The 19715-nt window shown below is 57.4% G+C and overlaps 1 protein-coding gene across 2 annotated transcripts; it reads right to left on the reverse strand.

Annotated features, from left to right (window-relative positions):
• Positions 1 to 2705: 2705 nt before the first annotated feature.
• Positions 2706 to 16351, reverse strand: LOC113931784 (SLAM family member 5-like). Of its 2 annotated transcripts, XM_035722396.1 has the most exons (8): positions 16214 to 16329; positions 12036 to 12158; positions 11105 to 11230; positions 9912 to 10304; positions 8608 to 8904; positions 6936 to 7076; positions 6649 to 6740; positions 2706 to 6381 (listed from the first exon to the last, which is right to left on the reverse strand). In XM_035722396.1, exons 3-8 carry the CDS (start codon positions 11112 to 11114, stop codon positions 6289 to 6291), a joined length of 1026 nt encoding a protein of 341 aa, XP_035578289.1. In that variant the 5' UTR covers positions 11115 to 11230; positions 12036 to 12158; positions 16214 to 16329; the 3' UTR covers positions 2706 to 6288. The 2 variants fall into 2 exon arrangements, with proteins under 2 accessions (XP_035578289.1, XP_035578288.1); XM_035722395.1 differs by lacking the exons at positions 11105 to 11230; positions 12036 to 12158 and having other exon boundaries at positions 16214 to 16351.
• Positions 16352 to 19715: the final 3364 nt, after the last annotated feature.

The raw sequence follows: 19715 nt of genomic DNA on the forward strand, positions 1-19715 counted from the left end.
TTCTGCCTAGTATCAGAGGCTCTATCAGGCCCCTATGAGCAATTAAATAGTTCAATTACCACTTCAAATACCTGTGGGCCTCCAGGACCATACGAATCAAGAGCAGAGCTACTTACATTGTAACCTGCACCAGCTAGGAGTCTTCTTTTGCTCTTCCAAGTTGGTTGTTGAGTGGATTACTGGTAAATATAGTGATATAGCACACCCAGTTGTCATAAATCTGGCTCCAGATACACAAACATGCTTAGGAAGCATGGTGTCTCTTTCCTCATGACAGAGCATACAGGAGAGACAAATTTGTTTTTAAATTTGAAGGGATATGTTGTTGTTTCCCCAAATGATTGGACTCTCTATGAACTAGACTATGATGTCAGGACCCTTGATTTTCATGGGATTTATAATCCATTTCTGGTGCTTCTCTGTGTGCGGGGACATCTGGTGTACCTGCTACTTCCTTCTCACTTGGTCACATCGACATGATGGAATCCCCGATGGGAGATCAGCATGAGGGCAGACAGAGTGAGACATGATCCTAGCAGCTGTGATCACAGCACCGCTGAGTTCCGGGGCTGGATGCACACTGAGCGGGTCCGACACAGGAGACCCTGGAGCTTCTCTGGGCAGAACCACGCAGGCAGCTCTGAGTAGGTCGTCGGCAGGGACAATGACATTACTTCACGTGGTCTGATGTGGGGGCTTGGGTGGGTTCAACTAGTGGCCTAGACGTGGGACAGATAATTTCTGAGCAAATGCTTCTCCTCTCCCACCAACAACTACTGAACAGCTACCAGGAAGCAACTCTGTCCGAGTCACGGGAGATGGGGCAGAGAACAAGGTGAAGCTTCTGCCCTCAGGCTGCCCGCAGGCTAGTGAGGGAGAAATGACACTGAAACTAAGGACGCCCGTGAGCACGAACAGCTTTTGTGAGCCGCACAGGGAGCAGCTGAGAAAGGGAAGCAAGAAGAGGAGAGACCGTTCCTCTCACAAGCTCTATCTGCTCACTTTTGCCAAAGAAATCAGGAAAGCAGGAACCCTACAGTCTTGGAGAGTCTCCCCTGGAGGAGAGTCGACCAGGACCCAGGGTCTGGCCTATCCCACTAATGGCCCCGAATGTGGAAGTTCGGACGGGAGCGAGATGGCAGAGAGACTAGAGGGACCGGAGACACCTGGGTCCCTCTCCACTCCAGCTGGATGGGGACGCAGTAGAAGGAACGAATCCACTGAGAGACTTATGGACATCTCAGGTCCCATCCACCCGGATTTTGTCTTCTGCATCATGGAGCCACTCAGTTTCCCTTCCCACAACCCTCTAATGTGGACGATCAGGGCTGGACCACTCGGAGACCACGTGTCCAGTGCCTTCTCAGGGACTTGACACCTCTAGTGTCCCCTGCCTCTGGCTGTGTGGCAAATGAAGAGCCATGCTGCAGCTGGACCACGGCCACTGGGCTCATGTGTGTCAGTGTCTGTCAACCTTTCTCTCCTTCCCAGCTGGCCCTTTACTGTTGTAAACAGCATTTTCCTAAAAAACTTCTACAGGGAAAATCTGCTCTGATGAGCAATACTGATTTCATGCGTTACCTTCTTCTTGTTCAGAGAAGCTCAGCAGGGGTTGGAAGGACGAGACCTGTCCAGGCATTACTGCTCGGTTCCTTCCCCACACTTGTCCTCCCTCTTTATCCAGGTCTGGGTGTGATGTTCATGCACCTGCTGAGGTCCCCCTGGGACAGAAGGTCCCCTGTGAGTCCCCTCGGGCTGGTGGACCCCTGTGACAACAAGGGAAGTGTCACACTCACTGGGACCATCAGTGAGACTGGGAGAATACGTAGGAAGAAAAGGGTGAGTGAAAAGATCGCAGGAAAATCACCTGATGGCAAAACCAATCAGTGAGACTGGGAGAATACGTAGGAAGAAAAGGGTGAGTGAAAAGATCGCAGGAAAATCACCTGATGGCAAAACCAAAGCCCCGTGTGGAGAGCGGAGTGATGGGATTTGTGTGGGGTCATTCAGTGTGGGTGCTCGGACGGATGGGGTAGGAACAGGAACAGGTAGAGGAAGGTCAATGAGCACCTCAGGTGCGAGAGCAGATAGGCAAGTGGACACAGGACCGAAGGGCCCAGGTCACTCTGGAACCACAGTTCCCAGTCTGGTCTGATAGAGCTGGGTTAGCAGGAAAAAGATAGGAAAAGATGTGCTGTGGATAGTACTCAGGATTCTCCAGGAAAACAGAATTATAGGACGCTTATAAATCCAGGGAGATGTACTGTAAGGAATGGCTCACATTATTATAGAGGCTGGTGAGTCTAGAGTCTGCAGGGTGGGTGAGCCAGGCTGAGAAGCAGGGAAGATCTGCTGCTGGGTTTCAAGTCCGGGGTCATCAGGAGGAGACACAAGGAAGAGTCAGTGCTATAGTTCCAGTCCGATGGCCATCTGCTGTAGAATCCTTTCTTGCTCAGGGGAGGTCAGTCGTTGCTCCTGCTCAGCCTTCAACTGATTGGATGGGCCCACCCACATTGTGGAGGGCAGTCTGCTTTACTCGAAGTTCATTCATTTACTCAAAGTGTATCTCATCCAAAATCTCCTCCTAGAAACATCCAGAATAACACTTGACCACAACTCTTGGCACCGCGGCCCAGCCAAATTGATTCATGAAATGAATGATGATGCCACAAAAACATTAATCCAAAAACAGCTCAAAGGTTCAATTAACATCAGAGAAAGTAGCCTTCAGAGCAGGGAGGATTTCCAGGGATGAAAAATAGTACAGAATAACAAAAGGTCAACTCAGCAGGAAATGAGAAGAATCTTAGGTTTGTGTGCACCTAAGAGCAGAGCACCGAACACATGAAGCAGAAACTGACAGGATCGAAAGGAGAAGCACATGAATCCAGTGTCCCAGTCAGAGAGCAGAGCATTCTCTCCCCGTAGCGGAGCTAGGGGATGGAAAATCGGCAAGAATACAGACAATGAACACCACCACGAACCCACTCCACCTCGTTGACATTTAGAGAACATTCAAACCCAACAGCAGACTACACATTCCTTTCAAGTGCACATAGGACCCTCCCCAAGATAACATCCTGTCCTGGGTCATAACACAAAGCTTGACAATGTCAAAGATTTAAAATAATGTATTTCTCTGACCATAATAGAATTACAGTAGCATTTTTTAAAAGATTTTATGTATTTATTAGAGAGAGAGAGAGCATGAGCATTGGGGAGGGGGAAGCAGAGAACTGCTGAGCAGGGAGCCTGACCCAAAGCTCGATCCCAGGACCCTGGGATCACGACCTGAGCCGAAGGCCGGTGTTGAACCCACTGAGCCACCCAGATGCCCCTGGAGTAGAATTTATAAACAGAAAAATAATAGGAAAATTTGCAAACATGCAGAAATTAAACATCTGCTCCTTAATAACCCATGAGTTAAAGAGGAAGTCTTGAGGGAAATTTTTAAATATTTGAAGTGAATGGTAATGAAAAATACAAGATATCAAAATGTGTGAAAAGAAGCAAACCCAGGACTTATATGGTAATATATATAAGGAGAGGCAGATATTATAAAAGAAGAAATGCTCAAATTAATAATTTAAGCATTTACCTCATGAGTCTAGAAAAGTAAGAGCAAAATAAACCCAGAGCAAGTGGAAAAAGGCTATAGGAAAGAGAAGAGCAGAGATAATGAAACTGATAAATCTAATAAAGCGTATTAAAAAAAATCCCTACAGTTAATATCATACTTAGTGGTGAAAAACTAACTTTTCCCTTAATATTGGGAAGGAGGCAAGTCTGTTTGTTCTTAGCACTGCTATTCCTCATTCTCCTGGAAGTCTGATCAGTGCAATAAGACAAGAAAAGGAAATAATTAATATATAGATTGAAAAGGAGAAAGAGATTGTCTGTGTTTATTATAGACATTGTTTATATGTTTGTCTGCACAGAAAATCTCAAGGAATCTACACAAAATTCCTAGGACTAGTGAGTTCGCCAAGACTGCAGGATATAAGGCCAATAGGGAGGGAAGGAGCCTGTCATTACACTCGTCAGGACTTGAACACAGACTTAGAAGTCTGTGCTCCGGGTGGTGGGGAGCTCGCTGAGGCTCTTGAGTGGTCTGCAGACACGGGGAGGCATCTAGTCCGGCTCCACAGAAGCGGGAGGGGGTGGGGCAGGGCGCGGGAGTCAGGGAGCCCTGTGAGGCTCTGTGGGGGGGTATCGCGGCCGCATGTTCTCACCTCCAGTCCTCACCCCCCACTGTCTGGTCTAGATGAGAATAGGAATCATGTCAAACATCTGTCACCGACCGTGTGCAGTGTGGCTAATGACAACATCACCCACCACCTGCTGGAGTTACCGCATCCCAGTGCCCGGGCAATGGTTTTTCCCTGCTCCCCACCCACCAGCAAGGGTGAACTGTAGGGGCCCTGGAGGGAAAGGAGCTGAGCTCAGAAATGGACTGCAAGGTTCAGAGACACGGCCCTGCTCTGCCAGCTATCCAGATGCTGACAATGTTCTCAGACACTTAGACTCCTCCTTCATATTGTGATCTGCATGTTTGTGGGACAACCTAGTTCTGCCTCACACAGAGCTGCCTGACTGGAGGCTGGTGTGTGTGTGTATGTGTGTGTGTGTGTGTGTGTGTGTGTGTGTGTGTGTGTGTGTGTGTGTGCCCGTGCAGACGCTGAGGTTTTAGAAGTTTCTTTGCTTTCCTCTGGTCTCAGGGGATCGACCTGTTTCCACTGGAGCTGGGGAGGAAGGGACAATTGAGACCCAATTTGTCTTGCTTGAATTACTAATTCCGGAACACCACAGGCTACTTTGTCACCTGGGGGAATGGTTGTAGATAAAGGAAGGAGTAAACTTGTCCCAAATAGAGAGGTAACCTTAGAATATTTCTAAGCTCAAGTGAGCTGCTCCCACGTCTCCAATGAACAAAATGTGCACATTGATTAATCACCTGATTACATGGGTAACAGTTGCTTCTGCTTTCCTTCCTGTGGGAGAGGAGCTCCTGCTCTTTCTCACCAGGTCCCGGTATTACAGAAAGGGAAGTGGGGTCTGTGACCGCAGGAGGAGAGTGCGGAGGAGGGCACAGGGGCAGGGATGTGGCTGGTGGGGCTGGAGGGCAGGGGTGGGGCTGAGCAGAGCGCGTGGGGCGGGGAGGCAGGCCTGGGCATCAGCCGTGTGGCTGGTCACCGAACCCCTGGAGCAGGGGCCCCAGAGAGAGAAGGACACGGGAGATGGGAAGGGTCCTGCCCAGACCATCGGAAGGGCCACCCTGTGAACGCAGAGCGGCCCTGGAGGGACGGCTGGGGAGTCTGGGAGGGTGGCAGGTGGGCCGGGGGGTCCAGGAGAGTGGCCGTCAGGGACCCGAGGGCAGAGGGCATTGGAGCAGGAAAGGGGCATCAGTGGCGTCACATGGGGGTCACCTCCTAGCTCTCTAGGGGTCCCCATAAGGTGAGGTCAAGGTGGGGGCTCAGGTGCGGAGCAGGGGCAGCATGGAGACCGGGTGAGGGCTGCAGGGAAGGAGGCAGCAGGGTCAGGGGGACGAGCCAGAGAGAGGAATGCAGGAGAGGGCAGGTCCCCAGAGGAGGGCCTTGAAGTGCAGGGAAAGTCCTCACTGAGCCCCGAGGAGCTCAGCGTCCTCCGTGGGGACAGGAGAGAGAGGGACACAGGTGTCACCCCTGCAGGCAGTTAACGCTAACGGTCAGGAACTAGAACTTCTGCTTTTTCCTGAGCAAGAGGAGGCTGGGCCATCGGCCGACGGGACGGGACTGAAGGAGGTTTGCCAGGACACGGGACAGCCGAGGGCCGGAGAGACGGGCCCTGGAGCACGTTCCCTGGGCTGAGTCGTGGCTCCGGGGCTCCCGGCTGTGCGGCCTGGAGAGTCAGCCTTTCTGGCTCCTTCTACTGATCTGTAAAGTGGGCACAACGGTCCCCACGTCACAGAGAGCCCACGAGGACCGGGTGACTTAGGAGCGAGCAGGATGGTCAGGGAGTGCGTGTCACCGAGCCCGCACTCAGCCCGCGCTGACGGTTACGGATTCACATTGTCTGTGAACAGCTCTCGGCACGTGACTGACGCTGGGTGGTGTCCAAGACTGGCTGAGGCAGGGCGTGGGGTCTCATGGGGAACTTGTGCAGAACGATTTAGCATAGAAATAACTGATGGTTGGATCCACGCAGTCCCTGCTCAGAGCAGTGAGAGGGGGAGGAGGCAGGACCTGAGCTGTGGGCATCAGGCTCACAAGCAGGTGTCCCCGGAGGGCGGGATTCTCCTGCTTCTTCCCGTTAAATGATGCTCAAGGCCTGGCCTGGCCTGTGGACCTCACCGTAGACAGCAGTAAGAAGCTTCTCCTCTTCTAGGTGAGGTGCACCCTTACCCTGGAATGCAGACAGAGGGTTCCTGGAACAGCTGAGGAACAAAGAGGCCACAGAGCAACCCACACAGACCCAGTTCTGCTGACATGACCTGCCCCGGCGCCCAGCACTGCGTGGCACTCCAGGAGAATTACCTTAGTTAACACTGCCTTGTCTGGAAAGGGTTACAGAGGCATCCAGGCCAGAACGCGCAGATGACTGGGATTGACAGGCACACCCAGGCACGGAGGGACTTGGGAGACCCCAGGCTGCCCTCTCTCCCAGCCTCACCTTGTCCCTGTTGTCTCCAGCTTCCTGCTGGCTCAGCTCTGCATAGTGGATGCCGCCATCTGGGTCCCCATGCTCCTTCTGCGATCCTGCACCTGCGTCATACACAGGTGGAGCTTGAGTCTGAGCCTGGCCACCTGGACCCTCCCCCACTCCACGACCCCACGGCCATGGCCCCATTCCCCAGCCTCTGGCAGGGACATGCCCTGAGCAGCAAAAGGCAGGAGAAAGGGAGCCTGGTGTCCAGCAGGCGAGAGAGGTGTCTGGACACGAGAAGAAGTGCAACCTGCCTCTCCTAGGCTCCAACTTCCTCTTCTTCCCAAGTCTCTTCCAAAGGACCAGTCCAGCTCCGAGGATCAGCAGCACGACCACGACAGCCCCCAGGATGCCTCCTAGGAGGGCAGCACCAGTCTGTCCTGGTGGATCTGTTTCTGTCACACAGAGTGAAGAAGGTTAAGGCACAGAGGACTGAGGACACCCATTGCCAAGCACATGCAGACGTCTGAAGGGACCTGGTCAGAAGCCGCAGAGGGAGGAGCATGGCAGGTGCTTTCCCTCAGCCAGGTCCCGAGCCCCTGCCTGGGGCCGAGGTGCTGAGAGGAACAGAACATGGTGCCCGCCCTTGAGGACCTCCTCGGCCGGGGGAGGGCCGGGAACATGCCAGAGGCAGCCAGCCAGAGCCATGCCAGGGCACGAGAGCTCACAGCTTGTACCCGGCTCCTCAGGGAGGGCCTCCTGGAGGAGGTGATGGGGAAACCTTGTCTCGAGGGAGGAGTAGGAGATTCCCCGATATTCAGGGTGGGTGCGGCCTCCCAGAAGAAGAGCCATGAACAGGAATGTCCGGGTCAACTCTCCAGCCCTGGGAGCAGCCTGCACCCCCTGGGGCAGGCGGGAGAGGGACCAGGCAGGGAGGAGCCGGGTAGGAGGATGAGAGGGAGGCAGGAGCCTCTTTCCAGAGGGTCCAGTGGGTCACTGAGCCATGGGCTTCCTCTAGGATCAAGGATGCTGAGGCAGCAGGTCCCCCAGCAGCTGGTGGAGGAGGGGGTGGAGGGGAGAGGGGGCACACGACGAACCAGGTCATTCATTCATTCATTCATTCATTCATACATTCAGGGACACACTGACTGTGAGCAAACCGCCCGAGGCCGAGAGTGGGACAGGCATTCAAAGTAGAAGCAGACATGGCCCCTGCCCTCCAGGGGTTCAGGCTGCAGAGGAGACTAATCCTAGGCCAGAGCATCAGCTCGCAGTGTGAGGTCACTGACTGCTCCTTAGAGGAGACGAGGCGTGAGGGCAGGACAGCAGCAGCTCCTGCAGGGCCCTGAGCCATCCAGGCTGAGGAGCCCCTGTGCAAACTCTCTTTGTGCTGGAACTGCACCCAGCGTGTGGCCCTGTGGGACTGCTCGGGTCACAGACCCACAGAGCCAGCTGTAGGGAAGGGGTCCCTGGATGGGAATAAGCGGGGGAGTGGAGGACTCCTGACTTGGAAGGGCTGAGGGCAGAGGGAGGGGCCTGAGCCGAGGCTGGAAGCTGAGGACAGAGGACCCAGCCGGGAATGCAGGCAAGCAGGTGGGTGTGAAGTGTGTCCGTGAGACCAGAAACGGGCAGAGGAGCCCGGAGCCCTGAATCCTGCAGGGAGTCGCTGGCTCAGACCCCTCAGATGGCACAGACCACTGACACCCCCGACTCCCTTCTGAAAACCACCCTAGGCAAGGAATGATGGATGAGGGTGGGGAGAGGTACCTGCTGGGGGCTGCCTGGACCAGCAGGGGTGAGGGGTGGGGAGGAACAGGGGAGGGACACTGAGAAAGGCAGGAGTATGTTGGATGTGACAGCCAGAGTCCTGGATGAAGTGACCAGGTGGCCGGGGGTGACATAAACATGGGGGACAGAAGACAGAACCCTCAGCCAGGGCTGCCTGAGCTCCCGGAGAGCCCCTCCCCTCTGACAGGATGCACTCACCGTGGCCACAGACGTCCCCAAGGTCCCGGGTGGCAGTTTTCTGGTCCACCTGGTTGCTGACCACACAGGTGAGGCTGGTGCTGGGCTGGCTCGGGGGCAGGTTCACAGCCATGGTCCAGGGATTGGGGGCTGGTCCTGGGGCGGGTCTCTGCTCCAGCTCCCTGGAGAGACCCTCGCTCTCCCAGGTCACGGTCAGGTCCTCCCTGGTTCCGTTGGCGTCACACTCCACAGTGACGTTGCACCAGGCTGGTGTGAGGGACAGAACGGTGCCCCGGATCTGGGGAAGGGGCATGGGCTCTGTGGCGGGAGGGACAAGAGGGCAGAGCATCACGTGAGTGGAGGACATCCAAGCTCACGCTTTCTCCTGCGGTATCTCCCCGAAGCTCTGGCTTCCTCCCCCTAAGGATGGTGAAGTCTTTTACAGATCACTCAGAAATGACCGAAATACACAGCAGGTGACCATAAGGATGGGAGCCATTGAGTTCAGCTCTATGTGATTTCACTAGACTGAGCACGTCTTAAAAATCTCCCTTGAGAAGTTACTGCTGGCATCACCTACCCATAACCAACTAATTCTAAGAGTGTGGGGTGTCCCCTAGAAGAAGAAGTCTGCAACATGATTTGTCCTGGTCCAGAGCCTGGCCCCGCTTCTCCTATTGGGATGGTGCCCAGGACTGCACAGTCCCTAGGGCAGAAAGCCACTGGACAGTTCTGAGAGCCCAGAAATAGCCCCAGACTCCAACCAGGAGAGACTGTGGTGGGGGACACAGTGGTGGTTCCTAGAAATGGCCTCCCTGAGTGTGGTTACATCATGCTCTGAACTTGGGTCCACCCAGGAAGACAAGGGACAGACTGAGAGTCAGTCTTGGGAATCTCCCAGACCTGAGGCTGCAAAGGCCACTATCTTGGGAGTAGCATGTCTCCCTGTGCAGGGCAGGGGGGAGGGGTGCAGGGAGAGAGAGCTGCTCACTGAGCGTCTGAGGAAGGGTTGTTCTGTGACCTTCTCCTACATCACTGGAGGTTCAGAGCTGGACCCGTGGATTCTGAGAGTGAGGTGGGCTCAGGCTGGTGCTGAGAAGGATGGGGGGACGGGGCACAGAGAAACACAGGTGGGAGTTTGAATCCTTCTAGGTGCCGACTATCCCCCAACCATGGCCACGTGCTGACCCTCAACCTGCAGGCGTCTTAAGTTCCATGGCAAAGGGAAACTGAGGCTGTGAACCAGCTGACCCCAAAGTAGAGCTGGTCTGGAATCCCCAGACGGGCCCCATGTGATCACAGGGTCCTTGCAAGTAGAAACGTACTGTAGACCCTCAGGCGGAAATCCTGGTCATATTGTCTTCCTCGCCTGTAGGACTCTCGAGCCCGGTACCGCCCACTGTCCTCAAGGGTCAGGTTGTCAATCCTCAGGGTCGTTATGTTGAGCACATGGACCCTCTTCTCAAACTTGTCCTGGAAGTTGACCCATTCTGGAACATCTCTCCCAGGAAACACGTGCAGCATGACTATGTAGTTGGCCCTGGATACATTGCCCCAAGAAATCTTCTCCAGCTCGACCTCTGGAGGTAATTCTGGATTTCTGATCACATGAAACCACACAGAACCTCCTTGAGTCCCCTTCAGAGAAACAGGGATTCCAGAATCCTCAACTCCAGAACCATGGGCTCCAGCACTCTGGGTCACAGCGCTGCAGACGCCTAGGGCATAGGACACAGAAAATGTGAGTGGTTTCATTAGGAAGAAAGGAGAAAACCCTAGAACCCATCTTTCATCTTCTTCATGAAATCCATCCCATGTGCTCCCCTTGAGTCTTGGAAGGCAGGAAAGTGCCATGAACCTGAGGCAAGGCTGGAATCCCCCCTGGTCCCCGGGGAGCATCCCTTGAACGCGTCACGTGAACTTGCTCCCCTGCAGTGTCCTGACCCCTAACAGTGAGAGCATGAATGTCAGGAGATCTGGGATCCGAAGCACGAGCACATTTTTGGTCCACACCGAGTGCATCTCTGCAGGAGGCAGCTTCTCATGGGGCTGCAGAGACCCCTCCTGCCCACAGGCTGGGCAAGCTCAGTTCCTGAACTGGGGGCCACCCCCAGGGACTCGCTTCTAAGGAGCCAAGTGCTGCCAACATGATGGATGGCCCTCAGGGACAGCAGGTCCTACACGGGTGTGACAGGGTCTGGCTGTCACCCTGTCTCCTGCTCGCTCTGACGAAGCCCTCCACCGTGTTGTGGGCGGCCAGTGGAGAGACCCCCCCCTGGGGAGGGTCGGAGGGCAGCCTCTGGCCAACAGGGAGGGAGGGGTGAGGCCCGAACACTGCCCCCCCACAAGCTCCACAAAGGTGGGAGGGTGAATGCTGTCTTCTTTTGACAGCCTCTGAGGCAGGAGCCCAGCTAGCATGGTCCGCACCCCATGTGGACCGGCTGAGGGCTCCTGGGGACCCAGGCCTGGGCTCTTGGCCAGCTGGTGCCCGAGGCGTGGGCTCGGGGGTGAGACAGACCTGGGTTCATGTTCCAGATCCGCCCTTTTCTGGCTGAGCGGCCGTGGGCGATTTCCTGAACTGTCTAAGCCTCGAGGTCCCGCATGGGAAGCACGGGGACGAGAGCTGAGCGTGTCCACGGGGCTCCTGCAAGGATTAAATGTGACGACACAGGAAAATCACCCACAGTAAGCCTTTCCTTGTCACCGTCCTCACTGTATTAGGGCCTGGGGGGGAACTGACAGGTAGCGGGGGACACCTGCCGCTTGCTCACCCGAGACCAGACGTTCGCCATGAACGTGATTCCCATTCCCTACATTTCGGCTGCTCCGTCAGATGCTGAGTGTCTAAGGAGCCCAGGACAACCCACTGAAGGTGGCGGGTTGCAGAGTGTTGTCCCCGTTCCAAGGATGAGAAGGTTGTATTTCAGCCACACTCAGCAGCTTTTAAATTGTGTTAAATGTTAAGCAGATTCTGCATTCCAGTAAAGGAGGGGCGCTGGAGATGGAAATGCATCCTCTCCCCGACCTCTGAGCCCACTGCCCAGTTACCCTTCCCACAGGCCGGTGCTGTTCCAGGTTCGTGTGTATCCCTCCGGAGGGGGTCTCTGCACTGACAGGTGCCTACGTGTATCTCCCCGTGCCCGACCCCACGCCACCCGCTGCTCTGCTCCCCCCTCTTCTCTGCACGGCTCGGGCAGGGCTGCACCTGCGTCTGCACGCGGGCAAGAGTCTCGTGATCAGCTGCCCACGCCCCCACGTGGGCTCTAGTTCCCCCCACGGGTGCCGGGCACTCAGGGAGCTCTTGTCCCCGCAAACCTGGTCCCACTGAGCAGCCTGGGATTGGAGCCTCTGCACGCACGGATGTCCGCACGTCACACGCGGGGGCACATCCGTCACACTCGGTGCACAGAAGTCACACAGGTGCACATGCCTCACCCATGGGGGCGTACCTGTTTTACACGGGGCATGGGTGTCACTCACAGGGCACGTCTATCTCATGCTGATGGACACACAGCAGGCGGGAGCGTATTCTGCCTCACACACGGCGGCACACACGTCACTCTCGGGTGTTCCTGCGTCACACACACGGGCATATACATCACACGCTGGTTCATACACACCACACCTGAGTGTATATAGATCAACCGTGATTGTGTAGACAACACACACGGGTGTGTGAACACTGGGATAACCCCTGGGTGGGTCTAATAGACCAAAGGCAGGTCCTCCTCAGCCCCTGACAGACCTTGCTCATCGTCCCCCCGAGAGTGACCCCAGCTCTTCTCCTCCCAATAATGCTTAGGTTTCCCACCGACCCACGCTGACCGAGCTTTCTGCCCTTTGCAACACTGATAAGAGAAAATAATATCACATTGGATTGGAATGAGCATTTCTCCTGTACATGAACCGGGTCACCATGTCCCATGGCTCTTAATCTCCTTTTCTGGCCTCTGTGAGCTGTCCGCTCATGTCCTCTGCCCATGATTCTGTTTTTCTTATTAGCATATAGGAGCTAGACATGTATTAATAAGATCAGCCTGTTTTCCAACAAAATAATATAGTTTCCAGTTTGCCTTTCACCATTATCTCTGGACTGTTAGCCCTGCTATTGTCCTCATGAAGTCAAACAGATGGATCATTTAAGGCGTACTGGTTTCCCTCTGGCGTCAAAAGATCACCCCCCACATCTAAGTGTGCTCCTAATTCTCTCTTGTGTCCTTCTGGAGCCTTTTATTTCAGAGTTCGGGTGTGAGTCTGACGCACAGGGAATGTGCTGGGGTCAGACCGGGAGGTCAGGTGCAGCAGGGCGGTCGGCAGCCTGGACGGGAGGGTCCGGAAGTCGTGAGACCAGGTCCTCTGACCCGTGAGCGTGTGGACAGGAGCAGTCACATGACCTCGCTGCCTTCGGCCTTCCCTCTGGGACAGGGACACAATAGCCGTGCTGCCCTCCGAGAATGAGGGCTAGGGTTTCAGGAGACGGAGGCCTTCCCATCCCAGTGAGCTGCTCTTACGACCACGACGGTTATTCTCGACCAAGCACACCTGGGATCAGCCCGGCCTTCCCAGGACCCAGGATGGTGCCCCTGTCTCTCCCCAGCTGCCCCTCTCAGGGGCTCCTCCTGGGGTCACGGATGGGCCCAGGGACATAGACGCCCATGGTGCGACCCCATTGGTGTCCACGGGGAGTCAAAGTCCGGCCGGGGCCTTCCTGACCGAGAAGAAACTCCTGGCTGTGTCCACAGCAGCTGGTTTCCGTGGCCCTGTCCCGTCCCCCCTCACCAGGTGGCTGAGACCCCCGAGCTGCCGGGCAGAGTAGTGGAGATGGAGGGAGGACCAGCTACGTGTTCTCCCACGCGTGGCTGAGAACAATGTCTACTGTGCCCTGGACTTGGTGTGGGCACGTCGCCTCTGCTCAGTGGGTCATCTCATGATTGGAAAGTATTCTGTGCTCATTCAAAGCGATCCTACGGATCCTGGGGTTGATTCAAGCAGAAGTTTGAGCGGCGCCTCCTCCCAAAAGTCAGCACCATCAAGGATGTGCGTCCTCTCTCTGTGCGGCCAAACACGATAAACCCGTGCACACACAGGACATGTGGGCAAATCGATTGGGGTTCCTGGTGGCCCATAAAGGGCTGGACTTTGACCCTTCCTGTGACTGGGCTTCCTCATGAATTCATGCACAGAACAACAGTGTCCTGTCACACCCCGGTCCCCACCCCAGTCCGGGCAGCCAGGGCTCAGCTCCTGTGGAAATATGCAGAGTCTGGTGCACACAGGACGCTAACCCCGAGTCAGAGAAGCAGCCTTGTTCCAACAGGGGGGCTGTGCCTGGGGCTCCCCGAGGGACAGCGGTTCTGTCCCCAGGGCAGCACCTGCCCGCGGGCTGCTCCCCAGGAATTCTGAGCCCACCCTGTCCCTCTCAGTGTCCCCCGCGTGGGTCAGGGGGGTCTGCCCCAGGGGGACAGGGAGACAGAAGGAGGCGTTTCTGGTGACCACGGGCGGCACCTGCGCGGCTCCGGCCACACGGTGCGTGCCCCGCTTCTCGGCGGCTCCCGCTGCACCTCGCTGTCCTGAGCGGGCCGTGCCGACCGGGGTCCACCCACCGGGGCGGGAGCCGGGGTCCTGCAGCAGGTGCTCTGCAGACCCCGCTCAGGGGCAGAGACAGAGACGGCAGAGGCCAGAGGATTGCATCGAAGGGAGGCCTCGAAGACAGCATCCCCTCCCTCCTTGGAGGCCTGAGGCCGTGAGCACAGAAAGGCCTGGGCTCTGGGTTCTGAAGGGGCCCCAAGCAGGCCCCCAGCTGTCAGTCCCTGTCAGGACGCAGGACAAGGTCGGGACGGGAGGAAGACACGGAGCAGAGGCCTCGGGGAAGCAGCTGCACAGTCCCGTCTGGGGGAGACCCCCAGTCCCAGGATGTCACAGCTGGAGGGCCTTCGAGGGGACCTTTCACAGCGGACGGGCTCCCTCGGGGGGGAACTTGTCCCGGGTCACACTGGGCAGAGCCGGACCTGGAGCCTGCTTCCCTCTCCCCCAGCCCAGTGCCTCCCCTGCAGGGAGCTGCCCTGCAGCCCTCCCCTGCCCTCCCCCTGCCCTCCCCCTGTGCAGGGCTCCTCCCTCCCAGCACTGCTGTCTGGTCCCTGGGGTCTGAGCAGTTCTGGGTCTCACCCCCCAGCATTTGTCCCGGGAGAGGGGACTGCAGTACTTGGCGGGCTTTGGCAGGGCAGGGACGTGGGGTAGCTGAGGGTTAACCAGCACCTGCTGGAAAGGGGGGAACCCGGGAGAGAGGAGGCTCAGCCCTCAGGCTGCTGGGGAGGAACTGCCCAGAAGCTGGACGAGAGCATGAGCTTGAGGAAGCTGGACGCCCACTCAGGACGGGAGGAAGACCCGAGAGCTCTCAGATCTGCAGAAGGTGCTGCCCCCAAAGAGGGACAGCGGGTCAGGGGCAGGGCGGCAGTGAGCAAGAGAGTCACAGATTATTTAAACAAGATGAAATTCAAGATTGAACCACCAACATAACATTTTCTCCATTTCTCTCTTTTCCTTCTTTCCTTCCGTATCTCCCTTCCTTCCTTGGTTGCTTTCTTTCTCAGTCTTCCAACCTAGATGTTTATGGAAGAAACTATGTAATTTCCCATGTGTTTCCAGTTCAGTAAAATTGAAAAGTAGAGAAAGCACACATGCAGACAGGAAGTTACCCTGTTAAACGGATCTCAACGCCATGCAAATCTCATTTTCTAATGAGGAAAGACCCTGTTTACAAATGTCCTGTGATTCCAGAAATGTCCTAGAATCCCTGCAGCTCAGGGAGGGGTGTTTTACTCAAACCAACCTTACAGACAATAAAAGCTTTCCATACTCTCCTCAGAATTCACAGTTCTGGAGATCTTAGTGTTTTCTCTTTTGTTCTTATTTAATTGTTACACATAAGCAGATGGCCTCAGATGAAAGAATAACTGGAATTTCGGTCTTCCGATAGGACAAGCTTTCTCTCAGTTCCCTCTTTGGGGCCCCTCTGCTTGCCGCCTGTCCCACCCAGGTCACCCCCACCCAGAACCCCACCGTCATTCTCCTGTTTCGGGCTCACCCTTACAACGCAGGTGGGCACAGACCCTAGTATTCTGGAGGCTCCTTTCTTTCCTTTGCAAACAGAATGTCACTGCATTCAGGCCCTCATCTTGCCCAAGGAGCCGGACTAGAGTGGCTTCCTCAGCTCAGACGGGGGCTCTGGGTCGGCCCTCCTGCACACAGCAGCTGCAGAGGCTGCCCGAGCCCCTGGGCATGGCAGGTGGGGGTGCCCATCCCCAACGCTGGGTCCCACGCAGCCCCTCCTATGTCTCCTCCATCCCTCTCCCCAGGAGACTCCGGGCTTTCCTGGCCTCACCCCCTTGGGAGGGGTTCCCTTCATGCAGCCGGGCAGCCAGGCCTCAGGGTTCCCAGCCTGGCCTCAGCCAAAAGCTCCCTGTGTTCCTTCCGTTCACCCTGGGGCTCTAAACCGAACGCACTGCGTGTGCTCAATCATCACGGAGCTGAGTTCTCTGGTTCTTCAGCAAAGCCCTCAGGCATCCCACGAGCTCCTGCCTCCCTGCCCACCCAGCGGCCCCCCTCCCAGGGAGCCCGGGCCACTCACTGAGGAGGAGGCTTGTGAATCCCAGGAGCCAGGAGGCCCTGCACAGGTGAGGATCTCCTGAGCAGGTGCCCATGGCCGGCTGTCTCCCTGCTGGCTCGGCCTGGGCCTAATGGCTGCAGGAGAAACATCCAGTACACAGAGGCAAACGAAGAGGAAAAGCTTCACTGAGAAGAGCCCTTAGCTCCTCCCCACCCCAAGGGAGGGGCTGTTAGTTCGGGGACCTCACTGTCCAGTGTAGAGTAAGCCATTCCATCTCTCATGTTATCTCAGCACCTGCAGTGGGGCTCAGGAGATAATTGCAGAATAAACGTAGGAACAGCCCCCACTCCCCGCCCCCCCCAGGAGGTCTGGTGCTGGAGAGGCCCCGTCCCTGTGCTCACAACCAGCTTGGTGGTCTCCCCTCCCCAGCCTGCACCCCTAGGGCCCCCAACCTGTGTCCCTGGGTTCCCACTCAGCCCAGGACCCCTGCTCACGAGGACCAGCCGATGGCCAGGCACAAGGTCACATCTTAGAGCCAAGGACGCGGGGTCTCTCCTGCTTTGGGCCTGTCCTCTGTCTTTACACCGTTTCACGAGTCACATTTCCTTTCCGATGTTCTAGGCACTTCAGTGTCAGGTGTGTAAGTGAGAACTGGGAGCCCGAGAACAAAGCCCCCCTGGGAAGTGTGCACCCCACACCCCTAATGCACACGTGGGCATGTCCCTACTGCAGGTCCCCAGGGCTCTGTCTGCAGCCGAGGGCCGGCCCTGCCCCCACACACAGGACAAGCCCCCCCCCGCCCAGGAGCAGCACCACAGGCCCCCTTTCCTGTGAGGCCCCGCCAGCCCTGGGCCCGTGCTCACACACAGGCAGGGGTGGAGAGGGACCTGCACACGCTCACACACAGGCAGGGGTGGAGAGGGACCTGCACACGCTCACACACAGGCAGGGGTGGAGAGGGACATGCGGCTCTGGCCACAGGCTCGGCGGCCTCAGACTCATGGCACCTACGGACGGTCAGGCCGGCCTCTTCTTCCCAGATGGGTCCCCACAACCTCTGAGAACCGTGGCCTCCCGTGGACCCCAGGGGAGCAGCTCCATCACTAACCGCAGCCGGTGCCCCTTTCCCCGCCCCCTGGGCTCCCCCTCAGCTGCTCAGACCCTCAGATCCTAAGGCTGGATCCCAGGACTGGCCTGCGGCCCCGCACTCAAGGTGGTCAGCCTGTTGGCTGTTCAACCCACTTTACGGATGTGAGACCCGAGTCCTGAGGGTTTGGACCACCTGCCAGAGGTCACCCAGCAGAGCAAGAGTCGGGGTCTGGACCCCTCACCAGGAGCTCTGAGAAATCCAGCATCGCCGCCGCCGTCCCGTCCCACTGTGCGGCCTCCATCCGGTCACCGCACCCCGTCTGGGCTCCCCCCGAACTGCTCTGCACCCCTCAGACCAGAGAGCACTCGGCACTGCCTTGTTCCCCTGCTCCCACCCAGTGATGGGGGATCCCTTCCACGGGCCGTCCCTGAGCCTCTTGGGGAGAAACTCCTCAGACGGAGTTCTGATCTGGGCAGCTCATGCCCCGGTCCCTCCAGGGTGATGGGGACCAAGTCAGCTATGCCCCTGTCCCTGTCCCCACAGCCCTGGGCGAGCCCTCCCAGGGTGAGAGCTGTTTGCTTGTGGAAACCACAGCTTGGGGTGGGGCACAGGGCCCAGGAGGGAGCCCCCAGCAGCTGCAGGCCAGGGACCCCGGACGGTCAGCCAGCCCACGTGCCATTCTGGGGCAGCCCCTGGGACTTTCTACACCTGCAGATACTAACCTCGGTCCCCTCCCGCCGTCCTGGGCAGCACGAGAGCTAAGGTCACCAGTCCTCCGTGAGTCTAGGTCTCTGCGGTTCACAAGCTCAGGGTCACCGTCCATGTTACAGATGAGCAAAGTCAGGGACATTTAGGTGATCTGGAGCCCACGGTCTGGACACCTGGATGGGGCGGAGCCAGGCCCAGGTCTCAGGCCTCCGAGGCCACTGGTCTTTCTAGACCCAAGTCCCTGGCAGACCTTGAGAAGCCACACTGAGGGGAGGGAGGCCAGGCCTGACCCAGGGCAGCCTCTCTCCTGTCTCACACCCCCAGGCAGAGGCCACCGGGCCTGTGGGGGCATCTCTGCAGCCTCTGAGGTCCATAATGGCCCTTTGCCGACCACAGCTGCCCCCCTGCACCTCCTGCAAAGTGCTGACCTGAGAAGCCCAGGTTGGTCTCCCAGCAGGGGTCAGGGACCCTCAGTGACCGTGAGCCAGGAGAGGCTGGTGGAAACCACCCTCCTTCCCTGGGGGCATAAATGCTGTCCTCCTGGGGGGTTGAGGGTCTGGCATCACGGGCACCTTCTCCTTGCTCTTAACCTCCCCATCAGTCATTCCAACGCCATCTCCTCAGAACCTGGGGAAGCCCACGGGTGCAGAGAAGCTTCCTGCCCTGACCGGGTCCAGTGCCCCTGCAGGTTTCCCGCCAGCCCAGCTTCCTGGGGACCCCACCCAACTGACCAGTCTGTCCCTCCTGCTGGGCTTCCTTTATCTCAGGTCTCCCTGGGGGGTCTGGGCTGGATAGTTCTCAGCATCTTCTGTGGGGCAGGAAGGACTGACCACCACACCTGCACCAGCTTCTGCCCACCCCAGGGGCTCAGACCCCCACTACGCCCCACAGGGAAGAGGGTGGGTTCTATGGATCCCCATTTGTAGCCCCCAAGAATGTGCCAGGGAGCTTTGAGCCCCTCCATAGGGACACAGAGGGGAGGGGAGCCCCAGCAGGAGAGTTAACTGGGAAATAGCTCCCCATTCAGAGCAGTCCAGCCCCGACCCTCAGAGACCTGAGAGTGGACGCCCCACAGCCCCAGCCTGCCCACCTGTGCCTGCTCCCTGGGGTAAGACCCTTCCCTCCCGTTGTCCCCGTCACCTGTCTGCTGACCCCTCCAGAGACAGCTGACAGGGCCCCGGCAGCCTGCCCTGTCCCAGACTGGCTCCTGCCCTCCCCCTTCTGATTGGAGCCTGGGGTCCTGTGCTCAGGGGAGGCAGGCGGCCCCGCTTTCATGCTGTTGCAGGTGCAGGGTGATCAGCTGAGGAGGGGGTGTTGTTGTCTCCCCCGTCCCAACCCTGCCCGTGAGGACAGTGTGGACTCACATACGTGCTGGGTAAGACCAGCAGCTTTCTGCTAAACTGGGTGGGGCAACCATCAGTGGTGTCCGTTCAGCAGTGTTTACTGAGCACAGGTGTCCCTCAGGCGGCCCCAGTGACCATCTGCTGCTGTCCCTGAGCCCTCGGTGGCTTCCCAGGCAACCGGACCTGCCCAGCACCTGCCCTGGGACAGACACTCCACCTGAGGGCCCCACCCAGCTTCTGGGGAAGTCAGGGAGAACTGCTCTCTACGGGTTCCCCAGTGGCCCTGGGCAGTCAGGTACGCTGTCACCAGGTAAGGGCACAGCCTATCCCATCCTGGGCGGTGCCCCACGTCTTCAGGACCAGGCACAGCCCATCAGGCTTT

Source organism: Zalophus californianus, chromosome 10 (assembly GCF_009762305.2).
Source record: "Zalophus californianus isolate mZalCal1 chromosome 10, mZalCal1.pri.v2, whole genome shotgun sequence".
Lineage (NCBI taxonomy): Eukaryota > Metazoa > Chordata > Mammalia > Carnivora > Otariidae > Zalophus > Zalophus californianus.